This window comes from Ranitomeya imitator, chromosome 1, assembly GCF_032444005.1.
Source record: "Ranitomeya imitator isolate aRanImi1 chromosome 1, aRanImi1.pri, whole genome shotgun sequence".
Lineage (NCBI taxonomy): Eukaryota > Metazoa > Chordata > Amphibia > Anura > Dendrobatidae > Ranitomeya > Ranitomeya imitator.
In genome coordinates, this window is record NC_091282.1 from 183,765,240 (window position 1) to 183,779,750 (window position 14,511).

The window sequence follows — 14,511 nt, forward strand, 5'->3', positions numbered from 1 at the left end:
TTGACCACGGGATTGAGATCTGGAGATTCAGGACCATAGACCTAAAATTTCAATATTTTATTCACCAAGCTACTTAATAGTTGTTTTTCCCTTGTGACATGGTCTCCATCATGCTGGAAAAAAGCATTGTTCTTAACCAAATTGCTCTGGGATGGTTGGCAGAAGTATCCCTTGGAGGATATTTAGATAGCATGCTTTATTGCTTTATTCATGGCTGTGTTCTTAGGCAAAATTGTGAGTGAGGCCTCTTCATGTGTGAAAAGCCCCCACCGATTAATGGTCTTGGGATGCTTTACTGTTGGCATAACACAGGACTCGTGCTACTGCTCACCTTTTTCTTTACTGGACAATCATTCAGATATCCCAAACAATGGGGTTTCATCAGAGAAATTAACTTAACTTCAGTCCTCGCTAGTCCAATTCTTGTACATCTTGCATAATGGCAGTCTGTCCTTGATGTTTTTTCTTTGAGTGAAGTTGCTCCTTTGCTGCCCTTCTTGACACCAGGCCAGCCTCCAAAAGTGTTTGCCTTACTGAATATGCACTTACACCTGCCTGATGCCATGCCTGAGCAAGCTCTGCATTGATGTTGAACCAATCCCATGGCTGCGTCCATTTTAGGAAATGGTCCTGGCACTTGCTGGACTTTCTGGGCTGCTCTGAAATCTTCACAGCAACTGAACCTCTGTATTTGAAGTACCGTATATACTCGAGTATAAGCCGAGATTTTCAGCCCAAATTTTTGGGCTGAAAGTGCCCCTCTCGGCTTATACTCGAGTCACGGTAGCGGTGGGGTCGGCGGGTGAGGGGGAGAGGGCGCTGAGGCATACTTACCTAGTCCCAGCGATCCTGACGCTCCCCCTGCCGTCCCACGGTCTTCTGTGCTGCAGCTTATTCCCCTCTTCAGCGGTCACGTGGGACCGCTCATTAGAGAAATGAATAGGCGGCTCCACCTCCCATAGGGGTGGAGCCGCGTATTCATTTCTCTAATCAGCGGTGCCGGTGACCGCTGATAGAGGAAGAAGCTGCGGCACCGAAGACCGTGGGACAGGTGGGGAGCGCCAGGATCGCTGGGACTAGGTAAGTATGTCATATTCACCTGTCCACGTTCCAGCCGCCTGGCGCCGCTCCATCTTCCCGGCGTCTATCTGCGCTCTGACTGTGCAGGTCAGAGGGCGCGATGACGCATATAGTGTGCACGGCGCCCTCTGCCTGATCAGTCAGAGCGGAGAGACGCCGGGACCGGACGCTGGGAGCTGCAAGCAAGAAAGGTGAGTTTGGCTTTTTTTTTTTTTTTTTTTATTGCAGCAGCAGCAGCGGCACAGATTTATGTGGAGCATCTATGGGGCAATAATGTACGGTGCAGAGCACTGTATGGGGCACAGCTATGGGACAAAAATGAACGGTGCAGAGCACTATATGGGGCACAGCTATGGGGAAATATGAACGGTGCCGAGCACTATATGGCACAGCTATGGGGAAATAATGATTTTTTTATTTTATTTTTGAAATTCACCGGTAAATGCTGCATTTCCACCCTAGGCTTATACTCGAGTCAATAAGTTTTCCCAGTTTTTTTGTGGCAAAATTAGGGGGGTCGGCTTATACTCTAGTATATACGGTAATTGATAGTCGGATATATGGTTGATTTAGGAGCAATCTTACAGGCAGCAATGTCCTTGACTATAAAGTCCTTTTGATGCAAAGCAATGATGACTGCACACATTTCCTTGGAGATAACCATGGTTAATAGAAGACAGTTATTTCAAATACCAGCCCTTTTAAGACAATCATTCTGTTATGCTTAATAAAAACAAGACATTGATATTATTTAATAACACTTTCTTTAGCGTGAATAAGATCTGTGAAATGATATAAGCAGGCCATTTTGTAATGGCTGAAATTCACTGGGAATTTACTGTTTTTTGTTTTGTTTTGTTTTTTAAGTTAACAATCTTAAAATATTGTTTTTCCCACAGAGGAATATTTACAGCTGAACTTTGACAAAAGCAGTTTTGCTATTTCTGCAATAATGCATCCAAGCACATACTTGAATAAAATCCTCCTAGGATGTCAGCAAGGCTCTCTTCAGTTGTGGAACGTGAAATCCAAGTAAGAAATTTCTGCAATCAAAGAGTAATCCCCAGGGCACCTTTACTATGGGGCTAAAAACTTAACAGTCAGGTAGTTGCAAATTATGTGCCTATTCTGCACGCCACCAATTTTTGCCAGTTCAGAGCGGTCAAAGACAGCCTCTGCCAGTGATTCTACGGCTTCCATTGATGTCACGTTGACAAAGTAGTTGTCAATCGGCATAACGCCGGCAGTCAATCGGCATGACGCCGGTAGTCAATCGACATGACCGCCGTGCCAGGTTAACAGAACAGCCTGGAAGAATAGCTGTTTTTTTTTTTTTTTTTCATGTGAAGCAGTAGATTCATCAACCGGAACAATCTGTGGCCTCACTGAGCCGGTGCTGGGTAGTTAACAACTACCAGCTTGTTAGTTCTTAAGCCCATGGAATAAAAATAGTATAGTCACATAAACCCCTTTTAAATCAGCACTCCATACTTTACATTAGTCATGCATTAGAAGCAAAGTGTTTTACATATGTAAATGTTGGTTCACCAAGACATTATTACATATATTTCTGAAAATATTAGCTTCAAGCATATTTGTATAATAAACCACAAACAAAATCTGAGGGCAGTTCATCATTGATTGGAAAGTTTATGCGTTATCCAGAAGGTTAAAGAATCTTAACGTTATGGCTGACGTATGTCACAACTAAAGGGGATCTTATTCTAAGGCTAGTGCAGTGTTGCAATAGTTGACTAGTATTTGTACGTTAGGATCAGATGCTATAGAATCTTGTATTTGTTCCTGTCTACATCTGCTGTGTGCATGACATCTTAAACATTATAATGACAGATCCATTCTAACATGCCTCAGATCAAATAAACCACAGACTCCCCTCCAAGACCGGTGTCTCTCTAGTAGCCACGTGACGACATATCGGAACTGTGAAGGCTGCAGCCCGTCAGCGACCGCTGCAGCCTGTCAGCGGCCACTGCAGCATTCACATGACAGCAATGTCGCATGACAGCCTGTGGACACAATGCTGATATTGCTGGAACTTTGCCTGTCCGGAAGGCAAAAATGAGGCGCTTGGTTTGCGTTTTGTTTTTTTGTTTTTCATCTTGGACAATGTAGCATTTAGAAGAAACAACCTCTTTTAATTGACCAGCTATATCAGATGTTTTTTTCTTTATATTGTCCATGTGGCTTTTCAGTACATAATAAAACTGTGACCGTCTGTGATTCTACTGTTAAGATATTGAACTATATACATTTTCTTTCTTAGCAAACTTTTGTTCACCTTTCCTGGTTGGCAAACAGGAGTGACTGTTCTTCAGCAGGTAAATACATTTCCATAATTTGTAGCTGCTGTTAATCCAATGCCCATAGCAGGGCGGAATAGGGACTGTATAATCGCAGTATTGCAGGGCGCGGCGTTCCGGGGCTACCACAAGTAACTGATCACTGTGACGCTGCTGGGAAGAGGGTGGTACGCAAATGAAGACAGGCGGCAGAGTTTTCTTCCAGGCACTGCATGCACTGGCGCTTGGAAGAAATCATTAGCATAAAGAAATAAAAGATGACTTTTGAACAACAAGACCACAAATATGAGGCATACAGGTAGGACTATTTTAACATTTGCCACCTGTATGCCCATAGTAATAAGTTATACACGTCCCAGGGGGTAGCAGATTCCCTTTAACATAGTGATGAATGGACTATATGGAACAGTGTATCCACCACTGCATCTGCTAAACACACTCGATGGTCTCAAACACTTTAAGACCAATGATTCCATAAATGTATATGATAATTCTGCTTGAGAGATTGACAAGGATGTGGAAAGCCATCAGCAGAGTGAGGGGTACTTTGAGGAATTTAAGGTGTAACACACATCCTGTTTTGTTTCACGTGTTTCCTTATACCTTGTTATGGTTTTGTTGCCTTCAGTCTGAATCTACAATGTGCCTATACCAATAAGTATAATGAAAACCATTGCGTGAACAGGAGTGTCCAAACCTTTGCCTGGTGCTGTATGAGGAACTAATCACGTTAGATAGTCACATATTACCTTTCATATAACATCTATTGTCAGTATGCACAGTATACCACAAAGTATACGGTATAGAATGGAATAAGGTATACTAGGACTACAGACATCATATATAAGATGTTTTTTATCGTGCTATGATTACAGAGCCTCAGATATAACACCATATTCACAGTATATTACATAAAATGTACAGTATAATACACAAATGGTATATGATAATTATAAACCATCATGGTTGAGCGACAGTTGGGATCAGAAGGGAACAATTAGCTGTTTTGGAGAGGACTGGATGATGCCTTGTGGTTGTGTATGTATCCTTCCCTTTGTCTTCTCCCATCACTCAGTTGAATTTGAACATTTTTTTTCAACCTTATTAACTATGCAACAATGTGTAATACAAATAATGTGAATGGTATATCTGCTTTCCTGCAGTATAGTATAATCTCCCGTCACATTTAATATCTGTACCTATAGTATGCACTTAAATAAGGTATCAGATGTTCTATTCAGGATAATATGTGGTTGGTGTAATATCTGGCATTTATAGTATAGACATCAGCCAAGTATTACCTTGTATATAATAACTGAGGATTGGGCAGAATTCTGTATCGTCGAATCTGCATGCGAGTTATAGGAGCAGTGTGAACATTCCTGCAGATTGGGTGACATATTTTCTGTCTGTGTACTTAAAGGACAGCATATTGATCCAGTAAGAATCGGTGTGCCTGTTCACACCAGAGATTTGACACCTGGGCTGATGGTCCATGGTTCAAAAATATTGGGTGATGCCCTAGACTGGTCCTATCATGGACCAAAGTAGTGCATGACATTAACAGGCATCTCCTGCACTCATCCACCATGTAGTCGAGCACACAGAGCCAGTCACGTCAGTCCCCAATATTAGCCTTCCCTACATAGCGGGGCAACATTTAATAAAAAGTTTGGAGCAACAGTAGAAGCGTGCGGAAGATAAACGGCAAACCAACCGAAAGAATTGGAATAATTGCCCTGCCCTATTGAGAAGAGTCTTCTTACAGCTGTTCTTTGGCTTCTTCCCAACTTGGCTTGGATGACCGCTTTCTTCCAAAACACACAGCCATCTGGAGAGAAGCCATGACGGGTCCTCCAGTGGACACTGCTCTTTTTCGGACTTTTTCTCTGATGCTGCAGCATTTTATAAACAGGTTTCCTATAAGCTTTCAATATCTCCGAAAGAGTTAGACATAAAAACGTAGTATTGTGCTAACAATTTTTGTTATCCCACCCATTTACAGGCTCCTGCAGTGGATGTTGTGGCTATTGGTTTGACAAGTGGTAAAATTGTATTGCACAACATCAAATTTGATGAAACATTAATGACTTTTCAGCAAGACTGGGGTCCTATTACTTCAATATCCTTTCGCACCGGTGAGTTCACGTCTCTGCCTTATTGTTTTAGTTGTAATAAAATATTAGTTTAGCTCCTTCCTTACAGATCAGTATAACCAATACCAACAGGTTATAGTAGTAAAGCTTCCTTTTTATCTGTAACACGCGCACGATAAAAACAACCTACGTCTTGTGCTTGATCTGAATGTTCATTTGCTTTTGGTTTTTAGATGGACATCCGATATTGGCAGCTGGAAGTCCCATTGGCCACATTGGTCTATGGGATCTAGAAGAAAAGAAGCTGATGAGCCAAATGAGAGAGGCTCATTCAACTGCTATTGCTGGTCTCACATATGTTCATGGAGAACCTCTTCTGATCAGCAATGGTGCTGATAACGCCATACGGGTAATAACTTATGGATGTTTGAATCGTGTTTCCTTTAATTAGCAAGTATGATTTTTGAATGTGTTAATATCATGTTTAGTATCTGTAACTATAATTACCATTACTTCATTCATCACCTCTGGAATGGTTTTATGTCTATGTACAAACCCTGTTCTCAGGCGCTTCGTAGAGAGACACAGAAACTATGGTAATATGTGCCACCTAGTGGCTGACACTAAGAATATATCTTAGAAGAAGTCGTCTGTTCCTCCGCAGCAGCCTTCACCTGGCCTGCGGACACCAAGCTTTCAGTTTAGCTTTTCCTCTTAGCAAACTCTGTCACCAGGCGAGGCACTGAATAGTGGCTACAGGGCTGTGGAGTCGGTAAGCCAAACATCCGACTGCTCAATTTCCCATACTCCACAACTCCGACTCCCCAGCACTGATCACTACTGAGCATGTGCATAAAGTGCAGCACAGATTCATCTCAACTAAAAGCAGAGATCCTCAGATCAGGAACTGAACTGACATTTATAGGACATTTCATCACTTTCCCAAATTCTTCTGAAAACGATTACAGCACATCCTGCACTGAACTACTGTACCCAATGTATTATATATTTTATGAGTCTGTGCATTTTATACCGACTCCACAGCCCTGAATGGCTCTCGCCTGTCTCCTTCACCGGCACAGTTTAGTCTGGAACCCTCCTTTTCTCACTAGCATGTCCTCCATTTTTTATACCTTAATGAGGAGATTGCCTTCCTTCAGGCATTTCCCTGAGAGGTTCTTATGCAATCTAAAGTAGTAAAGGTACCTTCACACTAAACGATATCGCTAGCGATCTGTGACGTTGCAGCGTCCTGGCTAGCGATATCGTTTAGTTTGACACGCAGCAGCGATCAGAATCCTGCTGTGATATCGTTGGTCGGGGCTAGAGGGCCAGACCTTTCTTTGGTCGCTGGCTCTCCCGCTGACATCGCTGAATCGGCGTGTGTGACACCGATTCAGCGATGTCTTCGCTGGTAACCAGGGTAAACATCGGGTTACTAAGCGCAGAGCCGCGCTTAGTAACCCGATGTTTACCCTGGTTACCATCCTAAAAGTAAAAAAAACAAACGCTTCATACTTACCTTCTGCTGTCTGTCCCCGGCGCTGTGCTTTCCTGCACTCACTGTGAGCACAGCGGCCGGAAAGCAGAGCGGTGACGTCACCGCTCTGCTTTCCGGCCGCTGTGCTCGCAGCCAGTACAGAGAAGCACAGTGCCGGGGACAGACAGCGGAAGGTAAGTATGTAGCGTTTGTTTTTTTTTTACTTTTAGGATGGTAACCAGGGTAAACATCGGGTTACTAAGCGCGGCTCTGCGCTTAGTAACCCGATGTTTACCCTGGTTACCGGCATCGTTGGTCGCTGGAGAGCTGTCTGTGTGACAGCTCTCCAGCGACCAAACAGCGACGCTGCAGCGATCCGGATCGTTGTCTGGATCGCTGCAGCGTCGTTTAGTGTGAAGGTATCTTAAGAGCTGTGCAGCTGTACTTATCCCTCATATCCACATTCAGATGGTCATCCCAGTAAGTCTTTGCAGAGGTCTGACCACCTCTGGGATTAGCATTGTTCACGGGTATGGATCTGCCGTTGTAGAAGATTAGGCTAAGCTACGGCACCCCTGCTAGCGCATTGTCTCTCCTCCCATATGGTAGAAGCCTCCTGGGTTATATGCCGCCAGGCATCTTTTTCTGTGCCATAGGGCCTCTAGTCTTTAATCTATATCTTTGTGGAGCTCTTACCTTGGGTCGAAGAATGCAAGTCTTACCAGGAGGATACTGCAAGTGGCAATCACTTGGATGGTAACCTGACGGATTGCTGTTCTGCAAATACTTCTATCAGTTTTTCATCCCCAGGGACTGCTTTAGAACATCCCATAGTTTGTGTCCCCAATGAAGCACCCAAGAAAATGATTTTTTTTTTTGTACTGTGAAATCTTTCTCAAGGCTTTCATTTGAGAGAGATACTGCAACCTCCCTTGTTTGAGCGATCAGTGCTCCTACTGCTTTTGTACTAACTGAATAGCTAGGTGTTATATTCTGGAATAGACCCGGTGTAGGCTGTTGGGGAGGAGCTGACTCTTCCTAAGATGTATTTTTACTGTCCGCATATTACCATAGTTTGTGTCCCCTAATGAAAGCTATTAGAAAGAGGTTTTAGCGTGAGTACCAAAAATCCTCTTCTTGCATTGATTCTTAATTGACAACCCAGAGTTGCTTTAGATAGGATGAAGTCTCCTCCTATTATAAGGGTGCGTTTCCACGGTTCAGAAAACCCGCTCCACCCAAATCGCCGCCCCCTTCTGTACACGCGATGATTCTGGATGTGTTAATTGCACACATCCGGAATCTCTGCACCCCATACATAGGACCCTGTTATTTACCTTGCGGCGACGGTTCTAAAAAGATGCGCCGCATTTCTGTAAACGCAAGGCCGCCGGGTGCTTGTTCGCGCGCATAGTGGAGACGGGATTTCATAAAATCCCCTCCGCTATGCTGTAACATCTGGACGCTGTGGGTTGAACACTGCAGTTGTGCGCAGCTTTCAGTCCGCAGCTAATGCGCAGGTAATCCGGCCCGTGGACACATACACTAACTTTCAATTATAGTGTAAGGTTGCCAGTAGCTGTTGCAAACAGGTGAAGCTTCTCATGGCTCACATCCCTTGCGAGGTCCATAGAAGTAATGAGCTGTACAATGGTTTGACCAGTCTTCATATTTGCAGTGCTGTCTTCACTGCAAAATCAATCGTTTGTCTGTATTCTGGTAATAGGTGGTGGTCCCAGGCAGCTGTCGGACATCTTGCTCATATTGTGAATATTATGTCATTGAAGTGTTTGGCTGATTTTTTATTTTTTTTAATTTGTAATGATGAACTCCTGTAGAGTTGCTTAATGTAATAAATGTCGCACAACTTTCTGCTTTAATAGGTATGGATCTTTGATGGCCCTGGGGGCCAAGGTCGTTTGCTTAGGTTCCGTGTTGGTCATAGTGCGCCTCCTACTTTTATTCGGCACCATGGAAAGGATGGAAAACATGTCCTGAGTGCAGGTAAGCCATCATTAACACCTTCACGACCTTGCGATTTTCCACTTTTTGTTTTAGTTTTTTCCTCCTTTTCTTCCAAGAGCCATAACTTTAACTTTTTTCGTCCACATAGCCATATGCGGACTTTTTTTTTTTTTAATTGCGGGACAGGTTGCACTTTTCAATGACATTATTCATTTTATCATGTGATGCATTGGAAAGCAGGGCAATGTTGCAGTGAACAAAAAACTTAATTCTGGTGCTTTTTATCTTCTCGTTACACCTTTTACCAATTGCATTATTTTATTTTATATTTTGATAGATCGGACTTTTACGAATGCAGCGATACCAAATATGTGTTTTTGTTTTTTTTTGTTTTTTTTCAATTGTTTTTATTTTTAATTGGGCACAGGGGAGGTGATTTGATCCTCGTATTTTTGTATTTTTTTTTTATTTTTTACTGTATTTAATAATCTTTTTAGGGGACTTGAAGCTCTGATTATCCGCTTGTGCTATACATAGCTGTGTATCAGCAAGGCTATGTGTTGCTAAACTTACGATCTTCTGTGAATTAAACCACGGGCTGGCTCTCACAGGAGGATCATAATGACAGGCACGAGGGTCATCAGCCATCATGTGCTGGGAAACATGTGGGCTGGTCATGCGTGCCCGCATCAAAGGGCAGGGACATGACTTTTGACATACATCAAAGGTCGTGAAGGGGTTATGGTTGGTGGTTTCTATTTAATGTTAGGGATACATTATATTCCCTGTATTACTTTTCTGCAGGACAAGATGGAACTATTCAATCGTTTTCCACAGTTCATGATCGATACAGTAAAAGCCTTGGTCATGGTAAGTTAATGGGGGGACAATAAAATAGAATTTCTCGGGTGCTTCATTGGGGACTCTGCTAAACCATGGTTCCTGTGTCCCCCAGTGAAGGCTACAAGAGCGATTTTCCTGTAAAAGCCCAAAATCCCCTATTTTCGGGCATTTCACTTGGCGACACAGGAACCACTGTTCAGCTGTATCCCCCAATGACATCTGTGAGAGATTTTACAGTGAGAACCGAAAAATCCTCTTCTTGCCCCTGTGACTGTATCGGTGGCATATCGTTCTGATGCACCACTCTGTAAACTAACCCACATCTTATTTTAAGTCGCATTGCTAATGATGGAATACATGGTCTTATTTTATTAGGATCAGTAAATAAAGCCAAAGCTAAAAAAGTTGGACTTCGCTGCAAATCCCTAAGACTGCCTCCTGTTGTATCATTTGCATCTGGTGTGTATCCTTATAAATACTACTTTTTTTTTCCCTCTTAATTATAAAGGATTCTTGTCGTTATGATTAACGGCATGTTGTAACTGTAAAAAAAAAAAAGACATTTTAATGGGAGAGGGTACCCAAAATACTTGCCATATTTTTTTAGGACTATGAGACGCACCCCAAATTTAGAGGAGGAGAGTAGGGAAAACATTTTTTTTTTATTGTGAAAATGGGGGTCCGACTTTAGGTTACCAAGGGGGTTGGCGAGGCCCCAGGAAATGAATATGAGCAGCGGGGAAGTCCGTTCATGTCTCGCACCGCCGACACTTTTCTGAAGCCACCACTGGGAGATCAATGGCTCCTGCCTCGCACCGCTGGGACACCCCCTCCTCCCAGCCCAGGGCCCACGCATCGCCCCACTCCTGCCTCCACTGGCTATATGCAGCAGCGACTCTGCCTCCCGTGACACCCCTCCACCCCCAGACCCATCCCTCCTCCCCGGTAAGCTACATTCACAGTATAAGTCGCACCCTCATTTTCCTCACAAATTTTGGGGGAGAAAGTGCGGCTTATAGTCCGAAAAATACGGTAACTTAAGTCAATAGAAAATATAGAAATTGCTTTGTATATAAGTGAAATGGTTCAGTGCAGCAGAAAAGTGGAATTGACGTAACTAAAGAAAGCAGAGATACTGTATAGAGAATAGCCTACACTTTCATGTGGACTGGTTATAGTAAAGATTAACATGGTAATTGTTTATTGTATCTAATATCTAGGCCCACCGCCAATCCTGAGGATGAAGGGGCTAGTAGCTCTTACTTGATTAGTTTTTTTCCTGCATAGTCACACTCTCAGCCATTAGCTGTGCTGGGTGCTACATCACGGCCTGAATTAGTGGCCCTGGGAGTGATTACCCTTCACAATAATGCTACACCTTTTAGAACATTGTGATAACCCCCGGAAATGTCCCATTAGCTTTTGTCCTAATGTTGAGAATCTAAGAGGGTTAAGTTATTGTACTTTCTTTATCGCCTCTCATTGGGGGACACAGGAACCATGGGGTGTATGCTGCTGCCACTAGGAGGCTGACACTATGCAAATAAAAAAGTTAGCTCCTCCTCTGCAGTGTACACCCCACCGACTGGCATTATACTCTTCAGTTTAGCTTAGTGTCAGTAGGAGGTGGACACGGGTCTTTCATTAGACCCTTATCTACCTCAATGTGCGTCGTTTCCTTTACAGGTTTTTTCCGGATGGGATACAGGGTGAACAGTCACACCTGTAGTCCCACAAAGCGGACTATGAGTACGGCGTGTACTGCCACCCCGTATCCTCATAGATCCTTCACCAGACCAAGATCCTAGCACACAAGCGTGCTCAGAAGTCCGGTCCTGGCTCCGTCCCCCACCCACTCGCCTACCAGAGCCTGTCGGTCGGACGAGACGAGGACGTCCATCAGCTCCCTGGACGTCTCAAACCCTTTCAAGGTTAGTACCAGCGTGGGATGTTTGGGTGAGTATTTTCCCCCTTCCCATCCCGGATCTTTGTTAGGGGGGGTTCTTGTTAGGGGCTCCCTGTCGCCTTTCTTCTTCCCTTTTACCAAGGGCCTTCTGTCTTCAGCGAGGGGCCCCCCTTTTAGGCCACCGCGCTCTATCCCCCCAGCACTTTCCGCGGCGCATTACCAGCGCTGCGGTTCTTACTCTGGGCACATCTTCTGGCGCCGCAGCTCAGCTTCCTCAGCGCGGCAGCCCTGCGGGCTGTCGTGCCGCGTCTCCCTGCGGCGCATTGCTCTGGCGCCGCAGGAGGTGGTGTTCTGCGGCGCCCTTCAGCGTCGCAGCCCTGCAGGCTGTCGCGCCGCGTCTCCCTGCGGCACATTGCTCTGGCGCCGCAGGAGGTGGTGTTCTGCGGCGCCCTTCAGCGTCGCAGCCCTGCAGGCTGTCGCGCCGCGTCTCCCTGCGGCGCATTGCTCTGGCGCCGCAGGAGGTGGTGTTCTGCGGCGCCCTTCAGCGTCGCAGCCCTGCAGGCTGTCGCGCCGCGTCTCCCTGCGGCACATTGCTCTGGCGCCGCAGAAGGTGGTGTTCTGCGGCGCCCTTCAGCGTCGCAGCCCTGCAGGCTGTCGCGCCGCGTCTCCCTGCGGCGCATTGCTCTGGCGCCGCAGGAGGTGGTGTTCTGCGGCGCCCTTCAGCGTCGCAGCCCTGCAGGCTGTCGCGCCGCGTCTCCCTGCGGCACATTGCTGGCGCCGCAGGTGGGTGTTTTTTCTGCGGCGCCCTTCAGCGGCGCAGCCTAAGCAGGCTGCGGCGCCAGCCTTCCTCACGCCGCGTTGTTCCGGCGCTTTATTTCGGCGCCGCGGCTCTTTTTCTCGGCCGCCGGTTCCAAATTTAGGCCCCGGCTTCGGCCGGGGCCTACTTCCGGTTTTCGGCCTCTTCTTTTCCGCTCCTGCGGGCGGGCTTTTTCCCGCCCGACATACTGCGCCCTGCCCATTTTCCCAAAGCCGAGATGCAAACTCGGCTTTGGGAAAATGGCCGCCGCGATCTCTAATGCGCACGCGCGGCATCCCGCGGCCATTTTCCTGAAGCCCCGTGCAGCAGAGCACTCGATCTGCGCACGCGCGGCCCCAGGAAGATGGCCGCCCCCACCGACGAAAGGGATGACAGCGCAGATCGCGCGCTGTGTCTTCACCACTACGCCACCAACGTAAAGCTGAGGAAGAACCAGCGATGTCACCACGCCCTCCCGACCTGACCAGCCTGATTGACAGGCGAAAACGGCGACTTTGGTAAGTTATTTCTCAGCATACATGGGGAATCGGGGTACACTACATACACTATAGGAACACACAGCGCAGGCCCTATTTAACAGTATTTATAGCTCAATCTCAAAAAAACGGGGTGACAGGTTCCCTTTAAGGACGCCACTGGGGGCACAAGTTCCCTTCTCCCCCAGGCTAAACCTCGTCGCCCTCCCCCTAGACGGCAGTTTCGCTCGTTTCGGCCTTTTCGTCGCTTCGCTGCATCAAACTCCTTTTCCCAGCAGCAACAGAGGCCACAGGCACGTCAAGAGAAGAAGGCGGTGTCCTTCAGGCCCACTCCGTCCTGGCGTCCTCGCTATTCCCAGGGTAGATCGTCCAGGCCCAGGACTGGAAGATCCACTTCCGCATGACTCTCGGCAAGACTCCAGCCCAACTCCCAGGTTGGGGGGCCGTCTTCTCCGTTTCAGGGACGTCTGGATTTCCGCAGTAGAGGATGCATGGGTCAGGGAAGTTGTATCCTCGGGATACAAAATAGAGTTCGCCTCCCGACCCAGGGATCGTTTCTTCCAATCTCGTCCTCCAAAAGATCCCGCTTTGTTTCCGGGCTTCTTCGCAGCCATCGCTTCTCTGCTAAAATCCGGGGTAATTGTTCCCGTCCCAGAAAAGGAACGGTACACGGGTTTCTACTCGAACCTCTTTGTGGTACCGAAAAAAGACGGCAAGGTTCGTCCCATTCTGGACCTCAAATTGCTGAACAGGAGGGTTCGCCTGAGACACTTCAGGATGGAATCCCTTCGTTCAGTAATTGCTTCCATGGAGGCTCAGGAATTTCTATGCTCTATAGATATCCAGAACGCCTACCTACATGTTCCAATATTTCCCGGACATCACCGTTTCCTGCGCTTTGCAGTGCAACAAGATCATTTTCAGTTCGTCGCCCTGCCGTTCGGTCTCGCAACCGCGCCAAGGGTGTTCACGAAAATCATGGCGGCGCTGATGGCCATTTTGAGGGTCAGAGGCTTGGTCCTGTTCCCATACCTCGACGACATCCTCATCAAGGCTCCGTCCTTTGCTCAGGCCCACGAAAGTTTGTCCATTGTTCTCGACACCTTATCCCGTTTCGGATGGCTGGTCAACCGGAAGAAGTCCTGCCTTATTCCTTCTCAGCGCATCATCTTTCTGGGCATGCTCTTCGACACTCGTCAGTCCAGAGTCTTCCTTCCCAAAGACAAGAGATCCACCCTTTGTCGGGACATACTCTTGCTCCAGGGTCCTCGGCCTCCCTCCCTCCGATCGGCCATGAAGGTTCTGGGGAGGATAGTAGCTACCTTGGAAGCGATTCCCTTCGCCCAATTCCATTCTCGACCCCTTCAGCAAGCCATTCTGTCTCAGTGGGACAGGTCGGTCTTCTCCCTGGATCGGCCGATCAGACTCTCCTTTCGGGTCAAGCTGTCTCTCAACTGGTGGCTGACGTCTCCTCTCATCTCCCAGGGCAGGTCCTTCCTTCCGGTTCACTGGCAGGTGGTGACAACG

General features: G+C 46.6%; 1 protein-coding gene across 1 annotated transcript in view; it reads left to right on the top strand.

Annotated features, from left to right (window-relative positions):
* The window catches only part of WDR36 (WD repeat domain 36), an 88,648-nt gene that overhangs the window by 20,720 nt on the left and 53,417 nt on the right, over positions 1-14,511 (top strand). Inside the window, exons 5-11 of the mRNA XM_069752691.1 lie at positions 1,980-2,112; positions 3,365-3,419; positions 5,407-5,539; positions 5,731-5,906; positions 8,861-8,981; positions 9,747-9,812; positions 10,161-10,244. Coding sequence (XP_069608792.1) covers positions 1,980-2,112; positions 3,365-3,419; positions 5,407-5,539; positions 5,731-5,906; positions 8,861-8,981; positions 9,747-9,812; positions 10,161-10,244 — 768 coding nt within the window. The remainder of the gene's footprint in view (positions 1-1,979; positions 2,113-3,364; positions 3,420-5,406; positions 5,540-5,730; positions 5,907-8,860; positions 8,982-9,746; positions 9,813-10,160; positions 10,245-14,511) is intronic.